Genomic DNA, 21676 nt, shown 5'->3' on the forward strand with positions numbered 1-21676 from the left:
AAATGCTTGAGCACTGCTACCCTAATTACAAACTAAATATATAAAATGCAATGTTATCGTTGTAGTACTATACTTGGACATTTTACAAATATCTTAAATCGATGTAAGTTAAATGAAAACACAAAGAGCTGGAACTAAAATTTAACTTTTGGCTGCAAAGGTTTTTACAATGTCTTAAAAATATAGCTTTGAAGCTAACTTATGCTCTATTAATATGATCCTAAGATTGGTGAATCGTTGTTGTCCTGTTAAGTTTCTGAAGTAATATTTTATGATCTTTAGTTTGCTAAAACTCTTTTCCTTGCCTTATAGTGAAAATAAATATTTTCCCAATTTTGCGCCCTCCCTAATCCGGTGCCCGGGGCACAAGTCCCGTTTGTCCCCCTTAGGTACGTCACTGGTTCTAGCATTTCAAACAATTATGGTAAATTTACTTTCAACTGGAAGAGAGTTATTGATATCGTACTAAAAAGAGAATGTAAACAATTAATTAGTGAAATGTTTTAATAAGCCCAACTTATTTTTATTTCAGAATTTCATAATTATTTCCAAATTTATTGATTCTGACCTCATTTAATATATTTTGAGGATTTAAGATGTAGCAGATGGACTGGTACCAGGTCCTTATTGTAAAAGACGAAATAAATACATAACAAGTAATCCACTAACAAAAAGAAATAAAAAATTGTTGTTCCTATTTGGGAACAGTGAGCTTAAATGGGTTGAAAAAAAGACTAAAGATGAAATGCATAGCTTACAGTCAAATTGTTAATAATATGAATAGTTAGTCAATTTAGAAGTGCCTTCGGATGCGAAGCTTATCTTTATTTCTCATCATGATTTTGTTTACCTGTCATATTTTATCAGTTCATGAAAATCTCTTATATCTTCAGAATACTCCTAGAGGATCTAATTTCATGAACACTACATACATCACAACTATATTGTGTCAAGTGGTAGATGCATTATTGTTAATACATAATCAATTTTATAAGAAACATTAGAAATCGTTGCTTCAATTCAGAATACGTTTCTGTTTCACCTCATTACATTAAATACGCTTAATACATTTTTCTTCGCTTCTATTATATTAATCTGCCAAGAAAGACAGGTTTCGCGAATTTCGTTTTACTTTACATTACCACCAGATTTATAGCATTGTCAATACAAGATAAAACTGTATTTTTAAAAAATAGAATTACGCAAGTTATTACATATTTCAATAACTATGTATTAAATGAAAACTTAATATATCACATGGTGTTATTCAGTACTATGAGCTAAGGATGCTACAGTACCACAAATACATAACCTCTGAACGCTTCTATTACAGTAATAATGTAAGTGAAACGGACATTGCAATATGCGCATCCAAATTACCTTAGAATCAAATATTATAAGGATTAGTCAGAAGTCTTGCAATATTCTGGTACACAACATACCTGTTTTTATTACAGTACATTGAAAGCAGGTTAAAGTATATCCCCTCGTGTTAGATTGTTTACAGCCACCTTCCTGCCAGTTCCTCGATTCCACGTCTTGTCCTTAGACGCAACGAAGTCAGTCACTATTGTTTCCACCTCCTGCTGCTTGTTGAAGCGTCGCGACTTCAGTAAGTGCACCATGAACCGAAATAGGTAGTAATCCAAAGGGACAATATCAGAACTACATGCCGGGTGTGGCATCAGTTCGACGCCATCAAGTTCCTGATTTTTTTTTTCGTTTTTGTTTTCCGTTAACCCATTGTAGTTTTCCTTTAACCTGTTCAACTGTGCGTGCTTTCGGTTCACTAATGCAGGATATTGTTGGCGTAGTGCAGTATATATGCGCTCCAACTGTTTGGAATAATGGTCGGCATAATGGCATTACCGCAAGGAATAAACTCGAAGTGAATCGCTTCGTAGTTCCATCACACACAGAGCACGACTTTATGCTCGAAACGTCCCTGTTTTACAACCGGCTTTGGAAGTTGGCTTTTGCACACTTGGATTTCGGAACACCCACTTTTCGTAGCATGTGACAATCTGTTACAGAAGACACACATCATGTGGATTTTGCAGGAGTTGTTGCCACATATCTACTCTTCTATGGGTCTGAGCTAGGGTCAACTCATTTGGTACAATGCGGCAGCTTCTGATGCCTTTCTCAAGTTCATGAATGTGACGCACTACAGTGAACTGGGACATGCCGAGTTGATTTGACAATTGTCGTGTGCTGGTGTTTGTATTTTCCTCAATGGCGTGTCATATGATCTTAGCAAGGATCTGCCCTTACAACAAAATCTTGGAGCCATACGTCACAGTTTCGCCACTCCTACCCTACCCACTCCGGCCAATAAGATTGCAATGTTTTGAGCCAACCATCATGGTGGAAACGAAAGTAGCCAATCAGACGATGGCATAAATGAGAGAAGCCAATTAGACGTGCCGATGCTCGGTTCTTTTTTTGAGCTTCATTGACTTAATAGGCTGGAGATACATATAGGGAGATTCTCTATTTTATAACATCCTTGGATCTTAGAATCTGTTACCCTGGGGCAACCGGATCTTGATCTTCAACATTTTTACAACCTCCACGAAATTTCTGGTACCAGCTAGTTGCTGTGCTATGATTCATTGGACCTCACTGCCACTAAAATCTGACTGAAGATAGTCACAGAGTGGCGGTTTCCATAGTAGTAATGGCGTTACTATAGGAAAATTTGGACTTTGACCCCGACCTTTGTGACGTCATAGGTCAAAGGTCAATGACCTTGGCCCGGGGTCAATGACCTAGGGGTACCTAGGACCACCCCCTCTAAATTTTGGCAGGGGTACCATGGCCCACCCCCTAAATTTTGGCAGGGGTACCTAGGACCACCCCCCTTAAATTTTGGAAATTGCCAAATCTAAAAATTTGGTATGGTAGCCTAGGACCATAGTATGTACCTCTATCAGTATTGGGGGTCTATGTCGTTCCCTTTTATGGGTAAAAAATTGCCAAAAATTCAAATTTCGGAGGTTTTTGACCTAATTTATCCCCTTTGATGAGGTGTTATTACCCTATATAGTTATATGGGCGTATATAGGGGTCCATTACCTTTTATAAGACATGGGTATATTAATGCATCCATTGAAAAATTTGGAAGGGGTACCTTGGCCCACCCCTTAAATTTTGGAAATTGCCCAATTTAAACATTTGGTATTATAGTATAGGACCCTAATATGTATTATGATAAATTTGGATGGTCCACCTCGTTCCCTTTTAGGGGTACCAAATTGCCAAAATATAAACGTAAGCAATACGTAGTACCACGTGTTTGGTTTTTGGTCGATTTTATCCCCTCTGATGAGGTGTTATTATCCTATATAGTTATATGAGCGTATACAGGAGTCTATTGCCTTTTATAAGACATGGGTATATTGGTGCACCCCGGGAGGGGTACCTCGGCCCACCCTTCAATTTTAGAAATTGCCCAATTTAAACATTTGGTATAATAGTATAGAGCCCTAGTATGTATCACTATAAATTTGGGTGGTCCACATCGTTCCCTTTCATGGGTACACAATTGCCAAATTTTAGTACAACCACGTGTTTGGTCTTTTGACCTAATTTATCACCTTTGATGAGGTGTTATTATCCTATATCGTTATATGGGCGTATACAGGGGTCTATTACCTATCATAAGACATAGATACATTTGTGCACCCCGGGAGGGATACCTTGGCCCACCCCTTAAATTTTGGAAATTGACCAATTTAAACATTTGGTATTATAGTACAAGACCCTAATATGTATTATGATAAATTTGGGTGGTCCACCTCATTCCCTTCTAGGGGTACAAAATTGCCAAAAATATAAACGTAAGCAATACGTTGTACCACGTGTTTCGTTTTTTACCTAATCTATTCCATTGGATGAGGTCCTATTACCTTATACATTATATGATCACGTATGGGGATTCATTTCCTATCATAAGACATAGGTACATTTGTGCACCCGGGAGGGGTACTTTGACCCACCCCTTTAATTTTGGAAATTGTCCCTTTTATATGTTTGGTATTATAGTATAGGACCCTAATATAAATTACTATAAATTTTGGTGGTTCACCTCGTTTCCTTTCATGGGTACGAAATTGCCAAATTTTAGTACAACCACGTGTTTGGTTTTGGCTCAATTTATCCCCTTGGATGAGGTCCTATTACCTTATATGGTTATATGGTCATGTATATATTGGTCCATTTCCTATTATAAGACATGGGTACATTGATGCACCCTTTAAATTTTTGGAAGGGGTACCATGGCCAACCCCTTAAATTTTGGAAATTTTCCAATTTGAGCATTCGGTATCATAGTACATGCCTCAACATGTATCATGATAAATTTGGGTGGTCCATCTTGTTCCTTTCATGGATAAAAATTGCCAAAATATAAACATAAGCAATATGTTGTACCATGTGTTTGGTTTTTGGCCCAATTTCTTCCCTTTGATGAGGTTCTATTACCTTATATGGTTATATGGTCATGTATAGGGGTTCATTTCCTATCATAAGACATGGGTACATTGACGCACCCTTTAAAAATTTGGGAGGGGTATCTTGGCTCATCCACTCGGTTTTAGAAATTGTTTAATATAAGCATTTGGTATCATAGTACAGGACTTCAATATGTACCACTATAAATTTGGATGGTCCACATCGTTCCCTTTCATGGGTAAAGAACTACCAAAAAAAATCAAATTTCGGAGGTTATTGACACCTATTTAGCACGTTATATGGGTATGTACAGAGGTTTATTACCTTTATATGTTTATGTTCCCTTTTAAATTTGGGAATTATCAAACAACAAAATTCGGTAAACGTTTTCTAGGACCCATTGGTGTTCCTCCTCATAGTATCTCATTCATTGGGTAAATCATTGTGATCACGTGATCAGTTATTAACCTATGATGGGATTAGGAGTCCAGGACATTGGTTCATTGAAACTTTGTAGGATAATTTGATAATGTGTCATTGGTTTTGATTATTCCCGCCAAATATAAACGTAAGCAAGACGTTGTACCACGTGATTGTCCTTGATGAGGTAGTGTACAGGGATTCATTTCCTTTGTTGTGGTACTTCTTAAGTTTGAGTACACACACACTTCTAGAAAACAGTTGGTTCTACTCAGGTAAACAATTGACGGACATTATTGACCTTATTGAACATATAATGATATGATTAACTCTAAGACTTAGGTATATCAAGAGAAGTATTCTTTAAATTTGGGAATGGTGATAAACAGAATTTTAACATAAGGTGCGAAATTTGAAACAATACATTGAACTTAAATCACAGCTCATAGTCTAAGATCATTGGTGGTGATTGATTTGAAATCTGATAGCTAACCTTATTGAATCTTATGACTCATAGACGAAAGGCAATACATGCTACAACAGTTTAAAATTTAATCATAAGGTGATGTAATCTGACACTAGCAAAGTTATTGTTAATGCAATTTGATTGGATGATCACTATCTTTCCTGCAATCTGATTGGTTGATCACTATCTTTCGTGCAATCTGATTGGTTGATGATTTTCAAATCTTTGCTGTATTCAGTTTTAAGTTTTGTTTTAACATTTAAAAAGTTTTTAAATTTTTTTTTGTTTGAAACTTTGGTTTGACATTTTTCGTTTCCAAATTTTTTGTTTAAAATTTTTTGTTTTGAAAATTTTCAAAATTTTGTTTGAAATTTTTTCGTTTGAAATTTTGTTTGAAAATGTTTGTTCGAAAATTTTGTTTAAAATTTTTTGTTTGAAATTTTTCGTTTCCAAATTTTTTGTTTGAAATTTTTTGTTTCAAAATTTTGTTTGAAATTTTTTAAAATTTTTTTCGTTTCAAATTTTTGTTTAAAATTTTTTGTTTGAAATTTTTCGTTTCCAAATTTTTTGTTTGAAATTTTTTGTTTCAAAATTTTGTTTGAAATTTTTTTTTCGTTTCAAAATTTTGTTTGAATTTTTTTCGTTTGAAATTTTTTGTTTGAATTTTTTTTCTTTTCAAAGATTTGTGTTCTAAATTTTTGTTTCAAAGTTTGGTTTGACACTTTTAAAAGTTTTGTGCACTTTTTAGTAAAGAACTGGAACTGTTTAGAACAAAAACCTTTGACAACATTGTGGTGCAATAGTACACGTCAGAACCTGGGGTTGTACTTGAAATGAAAAAACACAATTCATTGAAATGGATCATTTTATTACACTCCACATACATCCATACCAGATAGTGGTTCTGGATATTGTCGATACAATGTATTTTGAACTTCTTGCACTAGTTTGTCTTTAGCGTATAATTTTAATTCCAATTGAAGTCTTTTAAGGTCTAATGCAATATCAATTGGTGGAAACTCAATGTCCATTTGATCACAAATAAACTGTTTATCAATACAGGTATGCACCCACGAACGATGTTGACAACCATCACAATATCTAGATACATGTTGTACAATATGCATAACACATTTTTCAAAATAGTACTTTTTCAGGAATATACTAGTTTTGTTGCACACTTCCACTGCATGTTTCACACACTGAAATACGCTGATGAATTTGTTCCATTCCGTTTCCGTTAGATACACCATGTTGCGAGGGGCATGAAATGTACTCTTTTTACGTAACAGCACCATCTTCTCTTCGAGGACTGTACGCATCACCACTTCATGATTTGAGCCTAATGATTTGACTATGGTCACATTTAGCTCAACATGAAAATAATCGTTCATTTGGTCGATTCGTGAACATAGTATTTGCCATTCTTCACAGGTCAGTTGTACACCAAATTGTTCTGCTTTGCCCAATCGAATCACTGGTTCAAATGTTCTAGCACTGATACCAATCATCACATGTTTTGTTTGAAATATATTTATTGGATAATAGCTTGCGAAGATGAACTCTTTATCGTTAGAAGTACACATCTTTCCTCCTGAAAAGCACTTGCTCAAATGATTTCGTGGGATGACACTGTATTTGCTGGTTTATAATTATTGCTGACGTCATTGGAAAGGAATGTGCTGACGTTTGAATTCATGGTTTCATCACAGTTGCTGACGTCATGACGACCAACCACATTCATACAACTACGGCTGATGTGCTGACGTTTGAATTCATGATTTCATCACAATTTCTGACGAATCTGGCTGTGTACTAAATTCAAATTGATGACTTCGACCCAAGAATCCTTTGTAACATAAAGATACAGATCCATTATTTAAGAAACGCAGCATTTCTTCTTGTTTTGATGGTTCCATGGGTAAATATCTTGCTGGTAAAATTATATTCTTATCATTTTCAAGCTTCACTACGATTCTTAATCCAAACTTTGTAGGGATCATTTGGCTAGCTAAGATTCTATAAGGTACATTCTGTTGTAAATCAGTAATCTTGGTAAATGATTTTATCACATCACGTGTGTTTAGAAATTGCAGACAAGTAGCCATGATGACGTTATCGTGAATACTAACTCGAACGATACTTATATATGATGCAAAACTGATGACGTTGCATTATCATGTTCTGACGTGTACTATTGCATCACAATGTTGCCAGAGGTTTTTGCTCTAAACAGTTCCGGTTATTAACTAATGAGTGCACAAACTTTTAAAAATGTCAAACCAAACTTTGAAACAAAAATTTAGAACAAAAATCTTTGAAACGAAAAAAAATTCAAACAAAAAATTTCAAACGAAAAAAATTTGAAACAAAAAATTTCAAACAAAAAATTTGGAAACGAAAAAATTTGAAACAAAAATTTTAAACAAAATTTTGAAACGAAAAAAATTTTAAAAAATTTCAAACGAAAAATTTTTAAACAAAAAAAAATTTTTGAAACAAAAGTTGTCACAAAAATGTCAAACAAAATTTTGAAACAAAAAATTCAAACAAAAATTTGAAAGCAAGAATTTTCAAACAAAAAGTTTCAAAAAATTTTACGTTTCACGGTTAACCGTCAAACTTTATCCGGTTTTTAACTATTCGATTAACAAATAAACGGTTTTGATCATATCTATCAGTGAGTGCAAAATGTTGAACGAAACCAAGATTTTTAAATGTTAAACAAAACTTAAAACTGAATACAGCAAAGATTTGAAAATCATCAACCAATCAGATTGCACGAAAGATAGTGATCAACCAATCAGATTGCAGGAAAGATAGTGATCATCCAATCAAATTGCATTAACAATAACTTCGCTAGTGTCAGATTACATCACCTTATGATTAAATTTTAAACTGTTGTAGCATGTATTGCCTTTCGTCTATGAGTCATAAGATTCAATAAGGTTAGCTATCAGATTTCAAATCAATCACCACCAATGATCTTAGACTATGAGCTGTGATTTAAGTTCAATGTATTGTTTCAAATTTCGCACCTTATGTTAAAATTCTGTTTATCACCATTCCCAAATTTAAAGAATACTTCTCTTGATATACCTAAGTCTTAGAGTTAATCATATCATTATATGTTCAATAAGGTCAATAATGTCCGTCAATTGTTTACCTGAGTAGAACCAACTGTTTTCTAGAAGTGTGCGTGTACTCAAACTTAAGAAGTACCACAACAAAGGAAATGAATCCCTGTACACTACCTCATCAAGGACAATCACGTGGTACAACGTCTTGCTTACGTTTATATTTGGCGGGAATAATCAAAACCAATGACGCATTATCAAATTATCCTACAAAGTTTCAATGTACCAATGTCCTGGACTCCTAATCCCATCATAGGTTAATAACTGATCACGTGATCACAATGATTTACCCAATGAATGAGATACTATCCAATTACCAATTATTGATATGACAATAAGAAATGTACCCCCTCCCAAAATTTAAGATTGGTACACAAATACACCTGTGTCTTATGAAAAAGTAATAAATCCTGTACTTATTCAATAATAAAGCCGGTCAATAACCTTTAAATTTTGAATATTTGGCCATAAGAGGAACACCAATGGGTCCTAGAAAACGTTTACCGAATTTTGTTATTTGATAATTCCCAAATTTAAAAGGGAACATAAACACATAAAGGTAATAAACCTCTGTACATACCCATATAACGTGCTAAATAGGTGTCAATAACCTCCGAAATTTGATTTTTTTTGGTAGTTCTTTACCCATGAAAGGGAACGATGTGGACCATCCAAATTTATAGTGGTACATATTGAAGTCCTGTACTATGATACCAAATGCTTATATTAAACAATTTCTAAAACCGAGTGGATGAGCCAAGATACCCCTCCCAAATTTTTAAAGGGTGCGTCAATGTACCCATGTCTTATGATAGGAAATGAACCCCTATACATGACCATATAACCATATAAGGTAATAGAACCTCATCAAAGGGAAGAAATTGGGCCAAAAACCAAACACATGGTACAACATATTGCTTATGTTTATATTTTGGCAATTTTTATCCATGAAAGGAACAAGATGGACCACCCAAATTTATCATGATACATGTTGAGGCATGTACTATGATACCGAATGCTCAAATTGGAAAATTTCCAAAATTTAAGGGGTTGGCCATGGTACCCCTTCCAAAAATTTAAAGGGTGCATCAATGTACCCATGTCTTATAATAGGAAATGGACCAATATATACATGACCATATAACCATATAAGGTAATAGGACCTCATCCAAGGGGATAAATTGAGCCAAAACCAAACACGTGGTTGTACTAAAATTTGGCAATTTCGTACCCATGAAAGGAAACGAGGTGAACCACCAAAATTTATAGTAATTTATATTAGGGTCCTATACTATAATACCAAACATATAAAAGGGACAATTTCCAAAATTAAAGGGGTGGGTCAAAGTACCCCTCCCGGGTGCACAAATGTACCTATGTCTTATGATAGGAAATGAATCCCCATACGTGATCATATAACGTATAAGGTAATAGGACCTCATCCAATGGAATAGATTAGGTAAAAAAACGAAACACGTGGTACAACGTATTGCTTACGTTTATTTTTTGGCAATTTTGTACCCCTAGAAGGGAATGAGGTGGACCACCCAAATTTATCATAATACATATTAGGGTCTTGTACTATAATACCAAATGTTTAAATTGGTCAATTTCCAAAATTTAAGGGGTGGGCCAAGGTATCCCTCCCGGGGTGCACAAATGTATCTATGTCTTATGATAGGTAATAGACCCCTGTATACGCCCATATAACGATATAGGATAATAACACCTCATCAAAGGTGATAAATTAGGTCAAAAGACCAAACACGTGGTTGTACTAAAATTTGGCAATTGTGTACCCATGAAAGGGAACGATGTGGACCACCCAAATTTATAGTGATACATACTAGGGCTCTATACTATTATACCAAATGTTTAAATTGGGCAATTTCTAAAATTGAAGGGTGGGCCGAGGTACCCCTCCCGGGGTGCACCAATATACCCATGTCTTATAAAAGGCAATAGACTCCTGTATACGCTCATATAACTATATAGGATAATAACACCTCATCAGAGGGGATAAAATCGACCAAAAACCAAACACGTGGTACTACGTATTGCTTACGTTTATATTTTGGCAATTTGGTACCCCTAAAAGGGAACGAGGTGGACCATCCAAATTTATCATAATACATATTAGGGTCCTATACTATAATACCAAATGTTTAAATTGGGCAATTTCCAAAATTTAAGGGGTGGGCCAAGGTACCCCTCCCAAATTTTTCAATGGATGCATTAATATACCCATGTCTTATAAAAGGTAATGGACCCCTATATACGCCCATATAACTATATAGGGTAATAACACCTCATCCAAGGGGATAAATTAGGTCAAAAACCTCCGAAATTTCAATTTTTGGCAATTTTTTACCCATGAAAGGGAACGACATAGACACCCAATACTGATAGAGGTACATACTATGGTCCTAGGCTACCATACCAAATTTTTAGATTTGGCAATTTCCAAAATTTAAGGGGTGGGCCAAGGTACCCCTCCCAAATTTTTCAATGGGTGCATTAATATACCCATGTCTTATGAGAGGTAATGGACCCCTGTATACGCCCATATAACTATATAGGGTAATAACACCTCATCAAAGGGGATAAATTAGGTCAAAAACCTCCGAAATTTGAATTTTTGGCAATTTTTTACCCATAAAAGGGAACGACATAGACCCCCAATACTGATAGAGGTACATACTATGGTCCTAGGCTACCATACCAAATTTTTAGATTTGGCAATTTCCAAAATTTAAGGGGGGTGGTCCTAGGTACCCCTGCCAAAATTTAGGGGGTGGGCCATGGTACCCCTGCCAAAATTTAGAGGGGGTGGTCCTAGGTACCCCTAGGTCATTGACCCCGGGCCAAGGTCATTGACCTTTGACCTATGACGTCACAAAGGTCGGGGTCAAAGTCCAAATTTTCCTATAGTAACGCCATTACTACTTCCATGTTAAATAGTCCCTTCGCTACACTATCTCTTGGACCACTGTAACCTTGTACGGTCGATCACGGCGTGTCCTAACCTTATATCATTTCTATACCTAATTTGTGGACAATAACTGATTTCAGATTACGTGAAACTGATTTTCTTAAATAATAGCAGACGAGATTTTGCTTACAGGTCTAGTACATAATCTCTATCAAAAGAATGCAGTTAAATACGAGGAAGAATCAATTACTAACCCACAATATTTTTTTCACGCGATAATATACTGATTTACAACATAAAAATTGAAAGAGAAATGTTTTGAAATTTCCATTGTAATCAACAGCTGTTCGAACAGATGTACCTATAGCAGCAGAAGTGTGAACTACTGAGCAAAGACGATGCGGTATTACACTCGTCTACTTGTGAGAGACAGTGAGCAAAAGGACAAAACCCAAACAACATTTGTACAAATTCTTTGAAGAGAACCGTTGGAACCTTGCTGATTTGTCCCTTAACAGTATCAAGCGAACAGAATTTTACGGCCATTGAAGAAGCAGTTCGTAATGACCGACAAATTTATCTCGAACATGTTCAACATTTCATACGATGCAATGTATTATGTGCGAAATCTGAAATTTCGTCAAAAAATCGGTTGTGAGCAGATGACTATAGTCTCAAGAAACTGACTTGTATGAACAGGGTATTTTGAAACTTATGCCACGATCTTTTCTTCTTCAGCGTACCTCCAGGATATCTCATGAAAGCAGCAATTGCAATGACCGCAGGAGCTTGTGGAGCATTTGTAGGCACTCCAGCTGAGGTAATTTCTCTTAATAATAATAATAATAATAATAATAATAATAATAATAATAATAATAATAATAATAATAATAATAATAATAATAATAATAATAAATCTGTGTGTGTGTGTACGTTGTATATGTAGAAAATACATATATAGGAAACAGTATGTGCAATGAACATCTACACAATTTTCTTCTATTTCAACTGAATTTAGTGAAAGCCGTCGTGAGTTGTTACCTTTTAATTTTAGTTCTATTATTTTGGCGGGGAAAAAATATTGTGGTATCGAGTTCATTACAACAGAAATTCGATTAACCTTGCAGAGTAGAGTCCAAGTCCTTTCTGTCCAAATATATATATATATATATATATATATATATATATATATATATATTTATATATATATATATATATATATATATATATATATATATATATATATATATATATATATATATATATATATACACCCTCCATTCCAAAAGAAACCGAACTTTTGAAAACAAATAGTACCACTAGTGCCATCTGTTGTAATATTTTACCGGTAGATGGCGTAGTCCCTCATTGACAATTGGTATAAATGTCGTGACATTTGGATGCACGGCAACAAAGTTATTGCGTTTCAACTGTCAGTGTGTTGTGTACATCGGTCGGAAAATGAGTTTCAAACAACGAGCTGCAATTGAGTTTTGTGTTAAACTGGGTAAAACTTTTAGTGAAACGCACCAAATGCTACAAAATGCATATGGTGATGAGTGTCTATCCCGTACGCAAGTTTACGAGTGGTTCAGGCGATTCAAATCGGGTAGAGAGACGCTGGATGATGACGAAAGATCAGGCCGTCCCAGAACCGGATTATCGGAAGAAAACATCGAAAAAGTGCGTGAATTCATCAAACATAACAAAAAATCGTCGGTGAAAGTTATTGAAATGGAATTAGGCATTCCTCAAACAACCGCATACCGCATTTTGACCGAAGTTTTGGGCCTTAAGAAGGTTAATTCGCGGTTTGTACCACACAAACTCACCGAAGACCAAAAAGTTGATCGAATTGCGCATTGCAAAGGCATCGTTAAAAGTGCTCGGCAGGATCGAAACTTCTTGAAATCGATTGTAACTGGTGACGAGACGTGGTGGTTTGAATATGAGCCCGAAACAAAGCGGCAAAGTGCTGAATGGAGAGCGCCGGATGAAGGAACGCCCAAACAAAGTCGCTTGGTGAAGTCAAAAGTTAAGGTGATGCTGATTTGTTTTTACGATTCAAAAGGAATTATCCACAAAGAATTTGTTCAGCCCGGACAGACAGTCACTGGAGAGTTTTACTTGGGCGTCATGAAGCGTTTGCTGGCAAGAATTCGTTGTATTCGGCCCGAATATCGCGAAATCGGCAGTTGGACTCTTTTGGACGATAATGCACCATCACATCGTTCGCGACTTGTAACTGAATTTTTGGTCAAAAATCACATTATTCGGTTGCATCATCCGCCCTATTCACCACATCTCGCTCCGTGCGATTTCTATCTGTTCCCGAAACTGCATTTGGCGATGAAAGGAAAGTGGCACGCATCGATTGATGCCATTGAGAAGGCGACGACCACCGTCCTAAAGACCATTCCAATAAAGGACATGGAGAAGTCGTTTGACAACTTGTTGGAGCGTGCAAATATGTGTATCGATGCAGAAGGGGAATACATTGATTAATAAAAATAATTTGTTCCAAAATGTACATTGCTTTTTTGTTTTTTTAAAACGTTCGGTTTCTTTTGGAATGGAGGGTGTATATATATATATAATAAGTGGTACTGATGAATTTTAGCGATACTTTTTAATTTTTTTCGAAATGTCTCGAAAAATTAGAATAATTGTTTCAAATATTGCTTGAGTGGCTGAGTCATCCCCTACGTATTAGACAATCCCGGTTTACTCTTGAGCAAAACTGATTTCATACGATAAAGGCTCACATTGATATTGAAAATCAAGGATCTTATCCGCACAAGCGAGTACCGGTAGTTCAGTAGGTATTTTCAATAGGTATTCATGATGCAGGCTACATAGAACGCAAGCTGAAAAAAGGCGGCTAAATATGCCATGTTAGGATATTATTAAACTGAGATTAAGAAAGCTGTGTAATTATGTAAAATGAACGACAGAATATAATTAATTACCCTTCCCGCTGGTTTAATGGCTATTGCGTGTGCCGTTGGTCCCGGGTTTGATTCCCAGTGGGAGAGCATCTAATAATTTGAACACTTTACAGTGATTCGGGTTTCACCGCGAACTGTAGGTCCACGTAATCTCAGTGCTGAAAATGGACACTAAACCGTAACAAATAAACAAACGTAAGTAACTATAACTAATAAAGGAATATTGCTTCGATATCTTGGTACAGAGCATTTATACGAGGGCTTACTAGCAGACTTTTGTTCCTGAGGCGATAGGCCTTTAAATGTGGCTTGCCAACCATACGATAATTTAAGCTTTAATGCTATATATGATAATGCCTTTGCGATAATAGGTTAATATACGATTATTTTAGAACAGTGAGATTTACCTTCTTAAATTTTGAGTACATTTATTCATATATTTATCGTACATTCAGTTATGTATGTTGACTATGTTAAAATAATATAGCATGTGTACAATATTTATAATGTGTTTATATTGGTAATTTGTGAACTTGTGTTCTTTCCAATTCCTTTCCGCATTCCATTATCCGGTTCACTTTCCATAGAAATCATAGGAGCAGTTTGTGTTTTCCTGAATGCAGAAGGATATTGCACTAGATACATTTGTAACCTGTTGATTTTGAACACCCTGGTTTATTGTTTATGTGTCTGTTCACTCTTCTCTGGTGAAACAACCAGAAACAGTTCTTTACGATGGACATTCGACTAGCTACTGGCGCGCTTAGTACTAGTCCTCTTGCCAGCCTTTCTGTTGAAGCCAACGAACGTTCATTAATATATCGTCGTAGGAGGCTTCTCCTTAGTTATTCTGCACACGTGCTCTGTATTTCTAATCACCTCTGTAGATTTTTTGTGTGATGGCTGTGTTTACAACCTCTATGCTGTACGTCGTCGCTGCACACACCCATGGTACAACCATGTGTGTGAGAGTGTCCTTTCTGACGAATTTGTGTGGCTCTCTCTTTCGTTGCTTAAATTTATTGTTGTCCCGCCAAGGCTGCATCGATCACCACGGTCTGAATTACGCTTGTCTTCACACCCCAAACAGCATACTAATTTCCAGGTGTACCAGCAACAGTTTGCCGTACTCTTAGAACAGTACCCTAATTTTAATGTGTTCTATACGGATGGTTTAAAGAGGGAAATTCTGTTGGCTGTGCCTTTGTCATTGATGAGAGCAACTCAGAATATAGCTTACATCGCCTCTATACTGCTGAATTTGCTGCCATTACTTCCGTATATACTGCTGAATTTGCTGCCATTACGCTTGGCCTGGAACACCCTCTCACGCTCTCGTTCCGTCGTGTGCTGGTTTGCATCGATGCTCAGAGCGTAATTAGGGGCCTTCAGAAGTCTCGACTAAGCACGCCCTCTGAAGACATTCTTCTGAGATCCAGCCATCAGCTCTAACCCCAGGACTGTGTCATCGTTGTCTGTTGGGTGCCGGGTCATGTTGGCATCAGGGGAAATGAACGTGCTGCCACCATCGCCAAGAACGCCGCTTTGGCTGAAGTTGTATTGGAGCATATTCTTCCTTACTGCGATCTTCACTCATTTTTCCACCTTGATACGCACTCATTGGTAAGTAGTTTGGGACCAGCCTAATGAAAATGAATGCAGTTAAGCCGCTCCTCGGAAAGTAACATACATCTTCTCGCTCTAGTCATCGAGATGAAGTGTCTTCTGACGCGTTTTCGTATCGGACACTCTCACCTGACACATGAGTATTTGCTGCGTGGTTTGGGCCGTCCATATTGTGAGGATTGTATTGTTCCTCTGAGTATCCAGCACATTCTTGTGGAATGTCCTGAATATTCAGATCTCAGAGAACGTCACGGATTACCTTGTACATTTACCCGCGCTTTGGTGGATGATGATGGTATTGTTAGCTTGGTACTTCAGTTTCTTCATGCTTCTGTGGTTGCTCACATTCTCTGTGCTTTCTAATCTCTATTCTTTTAATTGCTACTACACTTTTAGCTATTGTTCTATCTTTTTATTGTTGTATCTATATTGTTCTTGTTATCTATTTTTATTCCATATATTTATTCTTTCATCATTTTTTGTTTTTAATTTTGCAGCACTTTTTGTTTTTGGTATAGCCTATTCGTTTTAGTTTTTCCTTGCTCTTCTATTGATGCAGTACTTGTGCTAGCAGCCGTGTCGGTCATGACACGGACATATGGCCTCAATGCTGACGTCCTCATTCGTCCCCCCCTCCCCAACTCAGTCATACATACAGATTACTAAACTGGTAAAATAGAAATATTAGAAAGCTGGGTACACTCTTCCCCTCAATGAATGCAGCCTAAATTCAAAAATAAAAAATGTGGAGCAACATTATTTTTACTTCTTCCTCTTTGGAGCTAAATATTTGAATACTAACTGTTTCTCGACCCATTACTTTCATAAGCGTCAATATCACTTTCATCAATCATTTGAAGTACATCATCCTGGTCAAGGTCTCGACCTGAAATGGAAATCGAAACAAGTTTCCTCTTTAATTAACCAGAATTGTCAAAGTTCTAGAGAAAAAATAGCTAAAAAAAACACGAAACTAACATTTAAATAATTCATACAATTAAATAAATACAGCAACAATTCCAGCTAGTTAAGCATCCAACCCTGGCTACAAGCCTAAACAATTATACAAACAATTGTTCAATATTTCTAGAAAGTAACAACAAAAATCAAATACGATTCAGTAGTACAAGGATTAGCCAGAATTTTATCAGTTGCGTACGATTGTTCAGCCGGCTGAACACGCCAACAATGACGTCTTATATTTACACACGTTAGTTCATATCAATGAAATGTCTTGCTAATAATACATATCAGACATTTTTTGATAAGACAGAAGCGAAATGTATTCCCTAAAACAGGTTTTATAATGAATAGACGTACCTTTGTGAAAGGACGATGCAGCTTCTCGCTTCTTTGGACGTCCAGCCATACTTCCGAAAACAAAACAAACAAAAGAAAAGCGAAACTCGCATGACTCACACATACAGATAAAGTACAAAGTTCAACGAGCTTGATGACGGAACTTGAGTGCATTTGGCCAGTTTGCAATAATACAACGTGACCTTGAAATTTGTTCAGCGGGCTCGACAAGGGGACTGAAGAGGTTATACGAGGGCTTACTAGCAGACTTTTGTTCCTGAGGCGATAGGCCTTTAAATGTGGCTTGCCAACCATACGATAATTTAAGCTTTAATGCTATATATGATAATGCCTTTGCGATAATAGGTTAATATACGATTATTTTAGAACACACACTTAATTTGGAAGGAAATTGTAGATGTGCATTAAATAATTATAAAACACATACACTGGTTTTTAACAGTCACTCCCACTAAAATAAATCAATAACGATTTAAGAATAGGTAAATAGCAACCCTACATCTAACGACCCGCTCGGGAGAGTAATGCTCCCGGAAGTACGTTTTTTCGCGCGCTACTCTAGCCAGCTGTTTTACGCTCTATCCTAGCCAGTTGTTTTAAGTTGGTCACAAAATTTGTATCATGGAGTACAAGGGGAACAAAACGAGCCTTATATCATGGAGTACAAGGGGAACAAAACGAGCTCTGCAGGGTTTCTAACCCCTTCCTACTACTATTACTACTTATCTGCACAAAAGTAAGTAAATCACTTTTTTGAGTATTATTTTCATATTATTTTAATTTAAAAAGTGTTATAAAAATGTAAAAGAAACTTTCCTCGGGCCGGGTTTGAACTCACGCCAAAACAGACATTTGTTATTAGTATATAACGCTAACCCACTCAGCCACGAAGACCGACAAGGGCAACTGTTTGATATCTGCTATTTGAATGCAACGTGGCAAGAAATGGATAACGTTAACCAATCAGAACTGTGTTTTTCGTTCCTACTTCCGTGAGCATTACTCTCCTGGGCTAGTCCTCTACATCTATTCTTTACATTCACCTACGTTTACGAAAGGGTGAAAATATTGCTGTTGTTCAGAGTAATGTTAATAAGGGCAAAGAATGGTGAGGACAGTGACTCCGATTTGGAGTTCGAAACTAAAGATTACTAGATAAGTTTATTATATATTATATATTATTAGTAGTATTATACTTGTTTCTACAATTATCACGTGCATATCGAATATACGATAATTTCTTGTAATATACGATAATTTTAAAGACGAAAATCGACAACGCTGTGTTAAATTTCTTGAATGTATAGAGGCAGTTACTATTTGCTGCAGGGGCGTCATTTAGGGGGGCAGGGAGGGGCATTTGTTCCCCCTGAGTTTGAGATTTATATAGATTTTATCAATAGAATATGGTAAAGGCGGAGCAAACGGACATGCTAAGCAGTTTTCTGTTGCTTGTATAATTACGAATGACCGAAGAGAACTCAAGATATTTCTTACAAACCAGTAAGCTTTATACAAAGTAAAAGTATAACAAAGAAATCAGTTTGTCAATTAGTCAAGGATATATTGAACAATTAGTATACAAGAATGCAAGATGTCCGTATGCCCCATGGGGTGGGGCAGAAGGACAAAAATAGTGGGGCAAACGGACAGTTACAGTTACAATTTATAAGCCACTAACATTGTTACAATGAATGCGTACAAAGTATGCATCATGACCATTTGGATCGCACTCTACATGGAACCAGAAAAAAACAACCTGTACACATTACCCAGTCTTCTCCCTCGAGATATCGTTTCCATGAGTTAAACTTCTAGCTGTAGCATAGGAAAATGATTGCGCTACACGCGCACTATATAAGTGTTTTGGGACGTTGTACTAAACCATGCTCCCAATCTTTACCAGCCATTTTTGCATCATTATCGAATATGTGTTTGTATTTGTTCTCAACAGCAAAGTTGTAGGCCATAATTCGCGTAGAGTTAACCCAAATCCCATTTCGTCCAAAGCAAGTAGATGCTTTTCCAATTCATTTTATGCTGCGCTGAAAATGTTGTATGATTTCCAAACTTTCAGATTATGTGCGATAACATAACGCGTCATCGTAGTGTATTACGAGGGACATTGAAAGTTGTCGCTGCAGTTGACAGGCATCTTGTCTTCACGTACGGCTCTAACAGCAGCGGTTATGGACTCATTTTCCTATTTGCATCTGTGTGTTGTGCGAGTTTGATAACGTACCATCTTTGGAAGAAATGGTAGTACAAATAAGAAACAAGCTTCTTAAGTAATATACATACACAGAAATATTGTTTTTCTACTTCATACTAACCATTTAGGTCACTGTCCGTTTGCCCCGCTAATTGCGTGTCCGTCTGCCCCGCACACACATTGGTTTCAAACATGTCTGACCCTACTCAATAGATGGCACGTAACATTCATTTACTTTAGTGGTGCGTGTGACTATCCATCTATTGTCTGCTGCTCCTCCCGCAAATGTTCAGCAGCTTTCCTTCCTTGTCAAATATTTAATTTCTGAAGTCAAGCTTTTAGAAATCACGTTTTGGGACACTTGCTTCTGTGTAATTGTTGCCAATTTCTTCGCAGTAGTGCTGTACACGTACGATATTCAGTGAATTCTACTCCTACGATGTGAAGCACGAACCATAACCAAACACCATACATGACTCAACTCACTGTTGCCAGGTTAGCATATTTCCTATTACTATATTTCTTAACTCCTGTCCGTCTGCCCCCACCGTCTATCTGCCCCGTCCTTACCATAGTAGTAACTTACTACTACTAGTAAGTCAGTGAAAAAAGCGAAATTTTACTTAGATCAAGGGGTCTTGCCCCCCCCCCCCCCGAGCCAAATCTGAAATGACGCTACTGATTTGCTGTTGTTCTCGCAATGCTTTCACATCAAGCTTACTTCCAGGAAACATTATCAGGAGAAGGCAGGAAAAAAAAATTAACCCTTATCCGGGCAACCGGGGCCTCCCAGGCCCAGTAGCTTCATATTTATTTTCGAATTTCTCAATAACCATACATATTTCGATGACATAAAATTCTGAATTCTTCTATCTTTAGTCGAAGTTAAAGTCATGAACATATCGAGTTGGTAAGGCTAATAGAGTTGGTAAGGCCCCAGTTGCCGTCTACGTTACAAAAATAGCTTGCCCGGATAAGGGTTAAAAGGTCAGAGACCTGTCCTAAATAGTACTTGCTAAAGGTTGTACCTTGTCAGCGGCGCAAATCTGTCTTCAACATTGGGAGGGGGGGGACAGGTTAGACCGTTCCCATAATCTTTTTTTTTTTAATCGATATTCAAAATATTTATGAAGTTGAAAAACAATGCTGTGGAGGATCAGGGGAGCAGAGTTGTCTTCAACATTGGGAGGCGGGCAGATTTGAGGCTTATTCTGCGGAGACATCAATTTCATCTCACTTTCCTTTGTGGTAATGGGATACAAATCATCACATTTCTTTCTCCCCCCCCAAAAAAAAACACATTTGAAATGGGGGACAGTGCCCTCAGTTCCAAGATTGGAGGGGACATGTCCCCCTCATTCCCCCCGGGATTTTCGCCAGTGTACCTTGCATACGAGTTACACGTAGTCGCAATTTAATTTATTTTAGCTGTGAGGAAGAGAACTCTACAGAAATATGCCTTGAAACACACTGCTTCGTATACACTAATATTTACTTTCTGTCTAACTTAACACTTAATCACCGTTAAGTCGAAATTAAATTATTTAAATATTGCCTTAATATCTAGGAAACAACTTCTCTGAACATTTAAATGTGAAAGGTTTCCTTTCTTCTAGGTGGCGTTGATTAGACTGACAGCAGATGGAAAATTGCCTCCAGAAGAACGACGTAACTATAAAAATGTAGTTGATGCTTTGGTAAGGATTGTACGAGAGGAGGGACTATTCACTCTCTGGAGGGGAGCTATACCCACAATTACACGAGCAATAGTTGTTAATGTCGCTCAGTTGGCAACCTATTCACAATCTAAGGAATTTTTGATAAATACAGGTGAACTGAGTAACAATATATAGAATTGTGATAACTCAAATATACGGTCGTACCTTGTATCGTGAAGTAGTTGTGTTTTAATCAAATAGTTTCAATGCGCGCTGATACTTTTCTCGATGACTTCTAAATGAATTGCTAATTTGACACAATATGAAGGTGGACCTTACTGAAAGAAAAGCAAAAAGAACCCCACATGTATGGAAGAGTATCTTCTCTGAGGACCAAATTTTGTGAGCAGCCCTTTATTTTTTTTCTTGATAATAATTTGCATATGAGCGTGGCTAAGAGCATACAGAGTGCGTAAAAAATCTACTACGGAATCCCCTCGCC

At 36.7% G+C, this 21676-nt stretch overlaps 1 protein-coding gene across 1 annotated transcript in view; it reads left to right on the forward strand.

Moving 5' to 3' along the window:
* Positions 1 to 21676, forward strand: part of LOC145668618 (mitochondrial 2-oxoglutarate/malate carrier protein-like) — a 49335-nt gene that overhangs the window by 14096 nt on the left and 13563 nt on the right. The window contains exons 3-4 of the mRNA XM_081736657.1: positions 12149 to 12230; positions 21133 to 21346. Coding sequence (XP_081592783.1) covers positions 12149 to 12230; positions 21133 to 21346 — 296 coding nt within the window. The remainder of the gene's footprint in view (positions 1 to 12148; positions 12231 to 21132; positions 21347 to 21676) is intronic.

This window comes from Thermobia domestica, chromosome 13 (genome assembly GCF_964235325.1).
Source record: "Thermobia domestica chromosome 13, izTheDome1.hap1.1, whole genome shotgun sequence".
NCBI classification, from domain to species: Eukaryota; Metazoa; Arthropoda; class Insecta; order Zygentoma; family Lepismatidae; genus Thermobia; species Thermobia domestica.